This window comes from Zosterops lateralis (genome assembly GCF_965231275.1).
Source record: "Zosterops lateralis genome assembly, chromosome: Z".
Classification (NCBI taxonomy): domain Eukaryota; kingdom Metazoa; phylum Chordata; class Aves; order Passeriformes; family Zosteropidae; genus Zosterops; species Zosterops lateralis.
Window position 1 is genome coordinate 18,934,583 of NC_139800.1, and position 15,747 is coordinate 18,950,329.

The 15,747-nt window shown below is 34.7% G+C and overlaps 1 protein-coding gene across 1 annotated transcript in view; it reads right to left on the reverse strand.

The window, feature by feature from the left end:
- SPEF2 (sperm flagellar 2) overlaps positions 1–15,747 on the reverse strand; it is a 67,149-nt gene that overhangs the window by 22,927 nt on the left and 28,475 nt on the right. Inside the window, exons 17-25 of the mRNA XM_083883148.1 lie at positions 14,935–15,092; positions 13,246–13,466; positions 11,696–11,823; positions 11,460–11,598; positions 7,070–7,207; positions 4,614–4,774; positions 3,564–3,741; positions 2,652–2,802; positions 577–678 (exon numbers count right to left, since the gene is read on the reverse strand). Coding sequence (XP_083739274.1) covers positions 577–678; positions 2,652–2,802; positions 3,564–3,741; positions 4,614–4,774; positions 7,070–7,207; positions 11,460–11,598; positions 11,696–11,823; positions 13,246–13,466; positions 14,935–15,092 — 1,376 coding nt within the window. The remainder of the gene's footprint in view (positions 1–576; positions 679–2,651; positions 2,803–3,563; positions 3,742–4,613; positions 4,775–7,069; positions 7,208–11,459; positions 11,599–11,695; positions 11,824–13,245; positions 13,467–14,934; positions 15,093–15,747) is intronic.

Here is a 15,747-nt window from a genome sequence, read left to right on the forward strand (position 1 = left end):
CTTTTCATACTTATGTCACATTTGACATTTTAAAAGAGAAATTAATCCAATAACTGAATATGACTGAATAATATGTAGATTTTGGAAGAGTCTGTCCATAAAGCAGTTTGGAAGAACAAACAAATCTATGTTCTGCTGCTTGACTCCCATGTTGCTTGAAGAGGAGGGAATCAGAGAAAAACATCAATGAAATAGGCAATGGCCAACAATTTCTTTCCCAGAATAAAACATTTCAAATACTGAATCCAATTCAACTGAATATTGAAATGTGAGTAACTACTTATGCAAAACCTTTTCTCTCATGATGAATATTTGCTTAGTCATAGCAAATTAAATTAGATTAAATGAAACAGAAGACAAAAGGAATGAAAATCATATTACGACCTTCAGTATATTTACCACAGAATGACTAATGATTAGCACACTATTTCTTGTTTCTCCAGACATGACTGTCTCTCCTTTTTCTTTCATATCTACCACATTTTGCCTACTGCCTCTGGTTAGTATTGACTAGCACACTAACCAAATTAGGAATAACAATCACCTACCAATATAAGTAATTAAATAATAACATACCCTCATGTTTCAAGGCACTGAAATATTCTTGCTTTATTTTAAGTGCCAGTTCTTCTTTCCTCAATTCTTCTGGGTCTATAGGAGCTGGAGTGGCTTTTCCTCCTGCACGAAAACAGACCTCTCAGTCTTTGGACTTTGCTTGTAAATTTATGTATCACAAAAAATTACATTTTCCACCTTACTTGATGTGACCATTTATGACAATGCAAAGGTGGATATTCAGCTACCAAACAGGATTTAAATCTGCAAGTCATGCTAAAGTTAACACTGTATAAAAATACCCCAGCATATACAACTGTATTAAAGTTCATTTAATAACAACCTAAAATGTATTTCTGAATGGAAAATCATGACTGAATAAGCGTGCGTCTCATTTGATCTTAGATGGTCAGAATGTCCTATTTGACCCTAGTATCTATCAATTTATCACAACCAGAACATAAATAAATATCTTTTGAATAACTTGTTTCTTCTGGAATAAATTTAAATTTAATAAGCTATAGTAATAATTTTATGGTAGTAGTTACCTTCAAAGCAGTGAAAATAACTATGATATTAATATATTAGAATAAAAAAGAGATCAGTTATTTCATGCCCCTTCAAACCTGCATTTCCAGCTTCTTTTGACTTACTTATCTATGAACAGATATTGTAAAGGCACTTTATCACATTTTTAGAGATTGCATGGAATTCTGTAGCCACATGACTTTGACTATTACTCAAAAATATTAAAATATCTGTAATTGCTTTATCCTAGAAAAGGAGCAGATCAAGATATTACAGAAAAAATATAATGATATCTGTATGATACATAAGGTCAAGATAAAACAGATGGTCAATTTTAGGGGTGGTAAATTGTATCACTCTGTTACCAGCCCATATCTCTGTCCTAGGGTGTTCTCATGTTACAGGAATACTACAGTAACACTGTACTCGAAATTAAATCAAAGTCAATGCTTCAGTAACAAATCCATCAGTTCATACTTCACCTTCTACTAGGAAGAATGCAGAGCTTTCTAGCTGCAGTTCTGGTTTTGGGATTTCAGATAAACTTGTACCAGGTCTGAACAAAAATTTTGTTCCAAGAAGGAATCCACAAACTCCAAACTAGCCATTTAGCATGCGACAGCTGCTGAGTTTTATCTAAACTTTTCTGGAAGTCTGAAAATCTGCTACTCTCTTGGATGAATTGAGATGCTAAACTAACCTAAGTCTCCCTGGGGCTCACAACTGGCTAAGTATTTACAAGGCTATGCTTTTTTTCACTCTGTATGAAATAACCAGAGAGAGAGAGAGAACTGAGCACAGTGCAAATGAAACTTCTGTCAAAGAAAAAAAGTCAACTGTGTTATGCACAATAACTCTGCAGTTACAGCTTCTCATATGGAAACAGGGTATCTGAATCTCAGGCTACTCTACACCCACACGGCTCAAACGTTTCTCTTGCTATGTAGAATATCTTAGCAAAAGACACAAAAGTTTAGGCTACAAGCCTCACTTCCCAATGAAGTGCAGATAAAAGGTGAACATTACTTACTACCTGCACAAGGAAATACTTGTGAGAAAATGTATAAACAGCCTTGTATTCCACAATCTCTTCCAGCACACTGTCTGCTTTTCTCTCTTGCAAATAAATTTTGTGTTTTCACCTGGTGGGATAGGCTCTTGCCAGGCCTATGTGCAATACCTGCCTCAATAGGAATCTGCTCTTTTTTAGGGCTTCAGCTGTCAAGTAGGCAGAATTCAATAGAATTTTATTTAGCTCAATGAACTTTTATTTCACTTGATTATTTAGCTTTAACTGTTCCATTCCAATACAGAAGATGAAGAAAAAATATTTACTTTCCATTTAGAATATTTACTTCTACATATAATGACTACATATTTAAATAAATGCTGCCATTCAAAAGCCTTTCCGCTCCTTTACCAGCTTTTCATACTGATGTCACATTTGACATTTTAAAAGAGAAATTAATCCAAATTAAATGTCTTAGATTATTAATTTCTGTGTTATTCATATCTTTACATTACAGTAATTTCAAGCACTGCTAAAACAAAGTCTGCATTTGAAATACCTTTTTTTTTAGTAGATGATTTGGAAGATGCCTTTTTGGTATCTTTCCCAGATGCTTTGCCTGATTGTTTCCGTGCAGCTTTTGAAGCTTTCTGTTTCAGCTGACGTTCGTTTTCTTCCTCCATTTCTCTAAACTCTATTTCAGCTGTTACCTTGACACCACAGTCACGCATAGTACAGTATATAGTATCAGCTCTGTGCAAATACTGTTTTAAATAGCCTATACTTGCTGAAAATACTTGATGAGAAGTAGACACGTTACAAAAAAAAAATTAAACTAATTGATTAAATTTTAATTATTTATCAAAAATAAAATTCTGCAGCAAATATGCAAGACAGAGACATATTGAGTTTAATTCTTGCAGTCATTGCCTGTGCTTGAGGAAAACATTAAAATAGCAAGAATCAACAGTACAAAAAGCAAGTCTAGAGTTACACAGTAAGAGGGCAGAAATTAATTTATTTTAAATGATCAAAGAGAAAACAAAAATCTAACTCAGAAACCAAAGATTTGAAAAGCTCACCTAATTTACTTTTAGCTATATAGAAAAAGGAATGCAACCATAGGGTCTGAACATGTGAAAGGTTTGAGCAAGCATTACATCATAGGATTAAACTTGTCCATCTTCTCACACTTCTATTGAGGGATAAGAGTTTATCATGGAACAAGATATACAGAGGCAACATATGATATATTTCTCAGTAATGCAATGAAAAGCTCAGTTATAAATATGGAGGTGCTTAAAACACAGACTCCAACATTTTCCTCATAGAACTACAAATTTATTCAATGGAAGTATCAGTGGTAGAGCAAGACACATGAAACAGCGCAAAGATGATGTGTTTAGGCTGCCTACCGAATGGAAGGCTTTGTACAATCCAGAAATCTTTAAGTAAATAAAACATCCCATACCATGTCTGATACTGCTATTACTGCTGTTCTCCATGTATCAATAATAAGATTTTCATCATTCCTATAAGTGGCCACTGTATTTTCAGAATTCTTATCCTTAAGTTTCTTCTGCTGAGTTCCACTCTTTTCTGACTTGGTATTACCTGGTGAACGCAGTTTCCAAGAAACTAGAGGAATCCTCAAAAATAAAATATAAGGAATAATTTATATGGTGCTTTATCAAAAGTGTTAATATTGGAGAATATGCCGAAAAAATGAATATACCGTTTTCAAAATTTGCAATAGCAAAAAAAAAAAAGGGAGGAACTTTCCTTACTACCAAAAGTGATGAGGTGTGTGTATGGCAAGAAAACCATCCAGTTTAAGTGTAATGGCTAAAAAATAATAAAGGTGGATAAACTACATCAAATGACTGTGATCTATTGATAAATTCCATGTGGATTAGACACAGTTTCATTACTCAGATAATTTCTAAACTCACTTCAATTAAGTTAAAAGATCAGGTGTTATTACTGATGGCATTTTCTATATTGTGAAATCAGGCGGTATTCCTCATCTTTCAATATGGCATTCAGTTTGGTTCATATTTGTAAGTTGCTTTGATTGAAATCTGTTATTAGATAATAACTAATTATATCTACATAAAATTTATAACATTTAATTTTGTTTATTGGCACAAATTTTAAACCTACTGATGTTACACAACAGTACTTTCCCTTACACATGTGAGGATTGTGCTGTAAACTATCAGCAATATAAAGGAAGGAAGGAAACATTTCTATAATAGTAGATTTCCTCCTGAGGCAGCTTTTAAAATGTTTTGCAATTCAGCGATGCATGGTGAATATGATATAGTTAAATAAGTATAAATGAGGGATAAAAGTAACCTCTAAAATTATTTAAGATTCTTCATTTGACTAAAATCCCTGGTTAAAAAATTCTTATTTCTCCAGCCTTTGAAATATACGCACATATAATTCCATATACTCCAAAAATCTATCAGTGCATTCTATTTTTTCATATTTGTATAATTTTATGCTGCATTCCTACCTTCTTGATTCGTCTTGATCTTCCTTCTGTTCTCCATTAATAATATCTAACAATGGGATTCTAGCAAAATCTTGAGTGTCTTCCGTTGGGATTTTTCCTTCCATTGCCCTATAATAGTCATGAAGAAGTCTCTTTGTATCTTGGAAACGATCCAGTTCAACCTCAAGGAGAAAGGACAAAGAAACTGCCATTCAACATACCACAGAACAAATTTTTGTTATCACACGTTAGTAGAAGAAATTCTAAATCTTAAGAGTTTGAGGGAAGAAACCCACTCATATTTGTTTTAAAATTCATAGTATACTGAATGCATACTTCAACTTGCATCTCTAATGTATTCACACTGTCATTTCTAGGCAGTAATAAGAATCTTAATTGTTAAAATAAGAAAAACTATTTACAATAAATGATGTTGAATGTATTAAATTTTATTACAATATATTTTGATGTATACCTATTTCCTAGAAGCACGTAGTGCCAAAAAATTACATGGATCTTCTTGTTCAAAAGAAATGAAGCAAGCATAAAATAAAAAGGGTCATGTGATGGAGAAAATTTTAAGTCATACAGTTTTTCTGGACCTAAGTAATCAACAGACTTTGAACACTTAAGTGTCATGAAGATCTTTTTGTGTGAATCATCTTACAAGAAATCTTACGAGTAAGATTCAAGAAACATTTAACACCTGTCATGTTTTGATTTATTGATACAGTATGGTGTTAGTTTCTAACTGACAAAACAGTACTAAATATTCATGGGAAAACACACAAAACCACATTCACAAAACAAAGGATGAAACCTTTGTGGTGTAAACCAGCACTTATCCATAATTTAAGGAGAAAATATCTTCTAGTATAACTGTGTATATAGAAAGACGGAATGAAATCTGATAAACGGCATTTATACAAATCTATGTGTCTACAGTTACAGAAGCATCTGGGGAATATATGTATCTTCCAACAGAAAAACTCACAAATGGAGAACTCAATACCAAAGAAGCCTATTTTTGGCTGCTTCTGAAAAGAATAGTCATTACAAAAAATTACAGTTATTATATTTTTAGTCTGTAATTTTAGGATTAATAACTCATTTATTTGGGGGAATATGTACCAAGCAAAGGAAGAAGTAATGTTTTGTATTTAATTTTCCTTTATGAAAACAAAAATTTACATATGGTAAATATGTGTTAGCAATTTTAAATTGTTATTGTGCATATTCACACAGATCAATTAGATTCGTAGTGAATCTTCTCTGACCTCCATCATACATGCCCATGAAGTTGTGTTAGAACTAGGATTTCAAAGATACAACTGAATATAAAAGGAGAATAATAAAATATTTAAGCTCTATAACTTTGTCTCACTTTAGGCATATAAAACAAGATGATTTTTTTTAATATTCAGGCATATAAATATTAAAATTACAAGACCAATATGGTTCAGTCAGCAATTATTTCATATTTTGACCTCTCTTTAGCCAGTGGCCTGGAGTCTTTATTTAGGGTATTATGTAGACTCTTTGAAAACAAAGTTAATTTCCTTACTATAGCACTGACTATTTCACAAACTTTTCCTGAATTACCACAACTACATAACCATTTTATAACTGCTACATAAAAATAGCACAGAGAATTAAAGAGCTGAAAGCCTGCCACAAACTGTTTGACCTGGCTTTTTCAACTAAATTAGCATCACAAGAGATGTGTTTAAAACACTGTTTTCATTTTCTTCTTTACATTTGCCAAAACTTCCACAGAAGTTTTGAATGGTCCCTTCAGTTTGCACAAAAGCCTGTCTAACCTAGTCTGGCCTAGAATACTCCACTCCAATCCACTTCTAAACTAAATTTATGCACCTAGTACAACAGTAACAGAGAAATCTTACTTTACTGCAGGACTGAATGGACTCTTGAAAACCTTAAAGTTATGTATCTGAAAGCTGGGTCATATTTGAACAACAGCAGCAAATGACATCTCAATCTCAAAATCTAACTTGATTTTTTGGGGTTTATTTTTGTTAGTCAGCAGATAAAATTTCAAGCCACATCGATGAAATCACAACTGAAATAAATTTGAGATATTGGAAATACTATGACATCAAGTTGTGAATGATCTAATTCATAAATTTAAAGGAGATGTCAATAGGATCACAGAAGGATAAGAAGCAGTAACATTCCTGTAACAAAATTCAAGACGATACATTGGAGTTATAAAATTGCAAAAACAGCAGTATATAATAGAGATTGAAAGTTTTGTGTGTTGAACAAGAAGAATGGTATTTTTCTTAATCTTTCCTGTATTCCAAAGTTAAATGCATGCTGTCATCTACTCTTTGTCTCTTACCTTCATCTATAAATTCAGAAGACACACGAACATTTGCTTAACTAATTTTTAATCCTTCACATATTTGGAGCCAACCACATGAAATTTCTCTTAGCCTTACTGTAGCAGTCCATACCTGCATAAGTGTAAAAAAATGGTTCATTGCAATCCCCCTATGATCTGGTAACCACTCTTCATTCATGATACCAATACGTTCCTGCTCTGCTTCTTCCCTTCTGCTGTCACAGATATCCCAGAGGAGATCTCTTAGGTCCTAAAGCACAAAATCAAACATGGTAATTAATTATAAAAGAAAACTTTTTTTTTTTTTTTTTTTTCTTCTCCTGTGTATAGGGCAACTTCCTATCTGGGGCTTTTCCTTTACTGTTATAAATATCAACACCTGGTCAGGTCACATGCCTACAGGAGGTTAATAGAAAGCTTCTTTACAACTGTGATGGAGAGAAGAACACCAAGAGATGAGTCCAGTGTCTTGCTTTCCTCAGGCAGAGATGATCTACCTAAGCTAGACAAATATGAGACTTTGAATAGCTAAGCCCCCAACTGCACCAACAACTTCCCACTTGAATAGTTTGCAAATTAATACACTAAGAATTGTACTTTTAGGGGATGGGCAATATGAAAAATACTAAGAAAATTGTGTCAGATTTCAAGTGTTTTTCGAAGTTGAGTAGCTTCTGCACCACTTTTCTCTAATGTTCTTTTAGTTAAGGGCTCTTCAGCTAGTGACTGTGCCAAATAACACTGTGTGGCTCCCTGACAGCACTGAGGACCTACTAAACACAAAATATTATGCAACCTGTTTTTTCCCTATTGCCATCTCTGCATGGAAATAATATGACAGGCCACTCTGTATGAGAGGTCATAGGAAGAGAAGAGTGCTGTTAAATACATGGCCAAGGGAGGTCAAATGCGATGTGTCTGGCTCCAGGAAGTTCTACCCTACCTGACCTGTTCTGGGACAGAAGAAAAGAAGAGGAGCTTAAGCTTCTGATGAAGAGATTCTATAAACCAGGTCTTGGTTGAAATCTATTATGTCAGATTCCATTTATCTCCCTATCTGAAGAGTTCAGATAAATCCACTTGTCCTCCTTGGACAAAAGGTACAGGGAAGTCCCTGGCCTACCTAACACATCAAAGATAGCTAGAAGGTAGCCAAGGTGCAGGCAATCAAATATTCATGGCTGTTTACATTGTAGAATGTGCATATAAGAACATGCTGCTGGATAAAGAATATATAAACATATGACTTATCTATTGGCAGCAGTGAGTTGACCTTGGCTGGCTGCCAGCTGTCCACCAAACTGCTCTATCACTCCTCTTCACAGGACAGAGGGAGAAAATATGATGGAAAAGTTCATGTATCAAGATAATGATAAGGAAACTACTCACCTATCATCATCATATGCAAAAAAGACTTGATTTGGGGCAATTAATTTAATTTAATGCCATTTAAAAACACAGCAGAATAATGAGAAATAAAGCAAAACTAAAACCACCATTCTTATCCCCAGGCTGAACTTCACTCCTGACTTTTCTACCTCCTAAATGGCACAGCGAAAATGGGGAATGGGTAATTATGGTGAGTTCATTATACATTTTTATCTGCCACTCCTTTCCCTCACACTCTTTCCCTGTCCCATGGATTTTTCCAAGGCAAGTCCTTCCCACGGGTTTCTGTTTTTCAACAACTCCAGTGTCGGTCCTTTCTGTGTGTGCAGCCCTTTAGGACTGCACTGCTCCAGCGTGCATACTCCACAGGCCACAGCTCTTGCCAGGAACCTGGTCTGGTTGGGCTCTCCACAGGCTGCTGCTCCTTCACAGCATGTCCACCTGACACAGCCTGAGTGGACTGCATGAACTGCAGGGTGGAGATCTGCTTCCCTGTGGTACTCCATGGGCTTCAGAGAACAAACTGTATCACCATGGCCTTCTCCACAGACCACAAGGGAATCTCTGGTCTGGTGCCTGGAGCACCTCCTCTTCCTCCTTCTTCTCTGTCCTTGGTGACCACAGAGCTGTTTCTCACATTTTCTCACTCCTGTCGCACAACTGACATGCCTTCTTACAGAAGCCACCTCTGCAGACACTTGCCACAAAAAAACCTTTCACATAAATGCAATACCCCACAAAAAACCACACTAACATTTTGTACAAACTGATGTACAGCTCTGTCCAGTATCTTTGTTAAACATGTAAAAAGAAGGATTTTACTCTTTGTCCTCATATTATTTAAGTCAAAGTTTTGATTTACTATAAGCAGTGAAGAAAACAGCAGAGGGGTACAGTGAGTTACATTCCTCTGGCAGAAGCTAAAAGCATGAATATCTTCTTTTTCTCTCACTGCTCTTTTTTTCACACTGAAGCAGCTTCTCTCTCCTCCTTTTCTTATAGTAACATGGTAAAAAAAAAATGGATGCACTTGCTCAGTTCTCTACTATTTGGAACAAGAGAAGGAGTGATAGCAAGCAACTGATTATATTTGATCATAGAAAGTAGTGAGAGGAAATTTGGAGGAATTGCTGGAAGACAGAGAGAGATGTGTGTTTTATCCACAGACATTCTTTGTTTGGATATTTAGGATGTGTGCTGGTTTTGGCTGGGGAAGAGTTAATTTTCTTCAGAGTGGTGAGTGTGGGTTATGGTTTGGACTTGTGCTGGAAACAGTGCTGATAACACAGAGATGATTTTGTTATTGTTAAGCAGCACTTGCACAGAGCCAAGGTCTTTTCTGCTCCTCACCCCACCCACCTGTGAGGGGCCGTGGGTACCAGGAAGCTGGGAAGGGACACAGATAGGAGAGCTGACCCCAGATGACTAAAGGGACATTCCATACCATTTGGCACCATGCTCAATATATAAGGCAGAGGGAGAAGAAGGAAGCAGAGGGGACACTGGGAGTGGTTGTGTTTGTCTTCCCAAGTCACCATTATGTGGGATGGAACCCGGTTTCCCTGGGGATGGCCGAATACCTGCCTGCCCATGGGGAGTAGTGGATGAATTCCTGTTCTGTTTTGCTTCTGTGCACAGCTCTTACTTTGCCTGTTGAATCATCTTTACCTCAGCCCACGAGCTTTCTCACTTTTACAATTCTCTCCTCCATCCTACTGGTGGGGGTCAATGGCTGTGTGAGGCTTAAGACCATAACATCAGGACAAAGTCTTGGCTGCCCCCTGGGCTTTGGACCTCTAAGGAATTTTACATACATCACAAAATGGGGTGGGTTTTTACATTTCCCAGTTGATATCAGAGAAATTTCAGGTATTACAGCTGGCACTTTACAGTGTTTTATAAAGGGTCCAGCTGAGATGATAGTGTTGAGGAGTTTGTGAGTTGGAGAAAAAACATTATGAAGATTATCACTCTTCATTTTCTTTTTCTAACAGCAAGGAAAGATGGCTGACAGAATTCATACGTTCAGAGAGATACAATGAGCATGGCTTTAAAAGCACAGAGGAAGATCATCTTCGCAATCACCCACAGGTTTGAGATTCACACAGGGTGAATGAGTTATTTAAAAAATAATTTTGAAAATCATATATTCACTCCAAAGTGCTTAGGCTCATCACAGTATCTGAGTTTCACTGCATCAGATGGGAATATAACCTCCTCTTCACATAATTGAAACTGGATAATTTCAAACATGGATTTTTGTTATGAGCAAAAGGCCAAATATTTTATCTTTCTAAAATATAGGACAGGGTGATTCGAGTCTTTTTATAATGCTATTCAGTAGAAATTAGAAATATGGATTATGATTTTTCAATCCTTTACTCCATTCTCTTGGAAAATTCCTATGGAAAAGGAGGTCCAATGCTTTTTCCATCTCAGATGAATTAATCCATTATTCCTCAAATGTTCCCCTCAACTAAAAATGTTTTCAGTATTCCTTTTCTCCTTTTTGGGGAGCATTCCTGATACCACTCAACTAAAAATCATGTTTGTTCTGAAATGGAATCTGATGAATTCAAAGATACCTCTACTTTTGGCTTATGCTAAATCTGGCTCTGAACTTGTTATGACATTTAGTGTTATGGATTTTTGTGAAACAGACTCTCAGGACATGACCTAGAGAAGATCTACCTGAATCAAAACATCAAAACAAACGAAATTCTATGTACTTCGTAAGCACCAGTTTTAGAAAGCATACATTATCATACATAATTCACAGAAAAAAAAATACTGCCAAGATTTTAAATATCCAACTTGTAAAATCTCTGAAAACCACAAAATTTGAAGAAAAAGAGAGTAGAGAAGTATTTATTTTACAATGTACCACAATACTACAGTATAACCTAAAAACTGATGCAAGATGTAAGAAAATTATGGCCAAACAACAGAGGAATAATTTTAAAGGACACATTGTGCGCAAGAGGAAAATGGCATAGTTTAAGAATTGTAAAGAGGAAGAAAGAAGTAAATAATAATATCATTCATGTTATATCAAGCTTGTATATAAGGAAATAATAGTTTAGGGTATATTTTAATTTCGGTTATTTACTTACAGTAACCCTTTGGTGTCGTTCAGCTTTTGTTTCCTCATCATCTCGCAGGTCATCAGCAATTGAATTAAAATCTGTTTGCCACTGAGATACAAATTCCTGCATAAGATGTGGACGTTTCAAATAATCTTGAAATTTTCTTCTGTAAATTACAGTAAAAATAACTTTTGGGTTGCAGAATGCCCCATGAAAAATACAAAACACTAATAATAATGTAATAAGATACTATTTCTACTTACCTAATATCTGCTGTGTAATGAATTATAGTGTACTGTTCATCCCTTAGACATCTAAGTACAGTTTTGATCGTATTCATATATGTATTTTCTACCATTTCCCAGTAAGGTACTAAAAAATCAATTATCTCCTGTGAATTTTTTAAAAACACCAAAATTAATTGATTTATTTCTTGGTAATTCATTTATCTGTAGCATTAGAAAATACACAAATATTATTTCATTAAGTCATATGACTGATTTTTTTATTCACTATGTATTTCTTTTGGTTTACAGGTGATTACAGACACTGTGTGAACATATACTTTTATCCTGTGAATTTCTTTGGGAAACAGTGGTAGGTCTCTAAAGAAATGAGGAATTCCAGCAGAATATTCCAGTATCTGTTGGTTTTGGACATGTTCATAAAATAAGTGATGGTACTGAATGACCACTGAAGTAAGAAAATTTGGTCATTCATAATTGTTTGAGCTCATAAAAACCTAAGCTGACTGCCTAATGTTGCAAAAGTGATGTTTGACTGACTGGCTGCCATGAAATGTAAATAAAGGCTATGGCCAGAGGAAACCCAGCATATGTGAGCTGATTGTAGTTAACAGGAAAAATTGGTACACATTAGGAAAGAAATTACAGAACAAATTTCAAATCACCATTGTCTGTTGCCCACCCTTGAAAAACCTGCATCTCAAAAACTGCACACAGTCTCAGCCTCTCATCTCAAAAAATTTACAGAAGAACTAGAACAGATCATAACTGGAATGTAGAACAAAAGCAACATTAAGTAAAATGAACATTTAAGAGATGCTTGTCACATCTTAAAGGCCCTCAGAGTCGATTATAGAATTATTATTCAATGTATCTCTTAATATGTGAATTAGGGTCACCATGAATTAGGGTCACCAAATGATCCAAGCAAAGATTATGGTTTTAGGCAAAGAAACAGAAATCTTTTTTCAGAATTAATAAAATTATACAAGCTATGTCACAGAGAACAAAAAGTAAATGGCTTCAAAAAAGCTACTATACCAATTAAAAAAAACAATAGTGAAAGAAAAGTCCATTGAGAGCTGCTAAACACAAGATACAGATATACAGACATTTCAGAAACGCCCTGAATCTGAGAAAATGTCCTTGCAGAGAAAATGTTCGGAAAAATATATACTAGGAGAAAGATCAGTGCACATTCTCCCCATTCTTACTCTTTGTATAAGACCCACAACTTACCCTTATCAGAGAAAGAAAAGTTATCTAGTAAGTTTCAGTTAGTATTTCCTAATTGTAAAAAGAATTATTATTTTGGCAGCTGTGTTCTTAATCATAACTGCAAAGAATTAAAAAAAAAATCTAAATTTGAAAGTATGATTCCTTATTTTATATATTTTAGTAACAACTGTTCTTTGCATATTTTTCACAAAGTAATATCATACCTTTTATTGAAAAATATTGAAAAAAACAGCATGAAATGATGCAAAAGGTTTAGGTAGGACACACATAAAATACTAAGAAAAATATCTACTTTGATATTTAAGATTTTCAGTCAGGAAGTAGTGTACCTGGGGAAGTGGTTCGTCAACATAAATCCATTCATCTGATCCTGGTTCAATTGGTGATGGTGTCTCAGGAGAGGGAGTAGACTGATCTATAACTGGTAAGACTTTTTCTTCTTCATCTGTGACTGGTAAAACTTCTTCATCTGTAACTGGTAAAACCTTTTCTTCTTCATCTGTAACTGGTAAAACCTTTTCTTCTTCTGGTGCTATTTCTTCAGCAGACCCTTTATATCAATGTATAATTAGTACTTCCAAATGTAATTTAAGTATCAATAAAAATCTCTGCTATTCTCACAGGTTCAAAATAATGGAACAGATACACTGTTTCATTACTTAGGCGTTATTCATCAAAAATATCCTCATGAAATTAGCAATGCTCAAGGAAGATTGGATCAGTTAACACAAACTTGGCATCCATAAATCCAAGAGCCCTGACAGGAAGCATCCCCAAGTGCTGAGGGAGCTGGCAGACATAGTAGCCAGGGAGGTCATGATGCTCCTCCCTCTTGAAAGCTCAGGGAGATCAGGAGAGGCTCCTGAGTACTGGTAGAAAGCAAATGTCACCCTGGTCTTCTAAAGTGGCAAGAGGACACAGGGAACTCCCAGTCAGTCAGCTTCACTTCAATCTCTGGAAAGGTGATGAAGCACATCATTCTGGAGACCATCTCTACCCACATGGAAAACAAGAAGCTCATCAGGAGTAGTCAGCATGGATTCACTAAGGGGAAAACACGCTTGACCAACCTGATTCTCTATTCTGCTTATATGAACCTAATAGTGAATGAACAGCTTGGAAGCTGTCAACATAAATATGAAATTAAATCTTATTAATTGACCCCAGGTATTATTTATCCTTAGGGAGTAAATAGCCCTTAAATACTTCCGTGCAACGATTCTAACTAGAAAATCTTCACTCAATTTTCAACAATAGGAATTTTGCTACTGACTCTAGCAGGGCCATTAATTATATACCAAGCACATAAAAAACTCCTATGAACTAGAAACCTTGCAAAGGAGTAGTGGGATAAACTTCTACAAGTGCTTTTCAAGTTTGGTTATTTTTTTTTCTTTTGGTCATAGAAGACATACGAAGATTTTCTGATAATAGTTATGAAAAAAACTAAATAGTTATTTAGAGGTCTCTATTGCTGGTTTACTTGATGCATTTGTCCCCCTGGATGCTTCACCATTTTTCTTTTTTTTTCTATTATTATTATTATTATTTTAAATTACTATTATTTTAAATTATTCTTTCTTTCTGGGTACTAAGGAGGAAAAGTGAAATAAAGATGTACCAAAAATAGATGTCAAAACCACTTCTACTTATCCTTATTTTTATGTTGCTGCAGATAAATGACTGTATGTTCATAACGGCAAGCTAGACTTCCTTATGCAATTATGTGATCCCATAGATGAAAATGCTGACTTTAATTTTTAAACAAAGAAGAAAGGACTGAAGTTAATTCTTTAATTTTTGTGTGAAGTTATCCATATACTCCAAAAAGGTGAAAGCACAACAGAAAAGTTCAGGGTTCTGGTGCGGTTATCACCAACTGGCACATCCTCAGATTTTTTCAGGGGCAGCAAAAATGTAGGTTGCCATGTAATTTTATATAGTAATTATTAGTGTTAATTATAAAAAACAAAGTCTTTTGTTACTGAATTCTAGGAAGTAAGAATATGAAAACTTACTTCTATTCTGATTTTTCACAATTTCTTCTATTATAATTTCCTTCACTGTTTCACACACCAGACTTTCTTCTGTCTCTGCATTTACTTTCACTAGAGTGTTTTGATAGACTGAAAACCATTTCTCTAATTTTGGCCATGTCTTTAGGAAGCCTGAAATTCTAGAAATATCATATTAGTGTATGAAATTAAAACCTAACTAAGGGAAAATCAAACATTTTCTAAAATTTATGAATAAAAAACCCCCAAATAATCTAATTTAACACTAAAACAACTCCACCCACATCAACCCCTTCATTTTAAATATAAGAACATTTTCAAAATTCTCTTGATAACTAATAATGTATTTCTTACTCTTTCATGTCACAAGCTATATTTACTTTATAATATCACAGTTAAACCAATAGTAATACGTAATATAATAGTCTGAAATAGTTAAAAGTATCAAATATTCAGAAGAAATAATTCTTCTTGATTTTGCTCTTTGTGTAAAGTTAAATATCTAGTGATTCCATTAAAATTAGAAAACTAAGTGGTTTTATTAAATGCAGAAGTAGAAAATAACATTTTACCAAATCTCTAACTCAAAGCCGGAGTATTTCACTCAAGGGCAGGCACATGTGTTAACAGACCTCAGATATAAGCACACACATACATACACACATACAGATATGGAATAAATGCACATAGTTCATGCAATACATACCTGAAAACTAAATGTTCCTTGGAACAATACCCTCAAAAGTCAAAACACAAGTATTCGTATTTTCCAGGAGGATTTATATTGTGCAGAAAATGAAAATACCCTCTAGACCC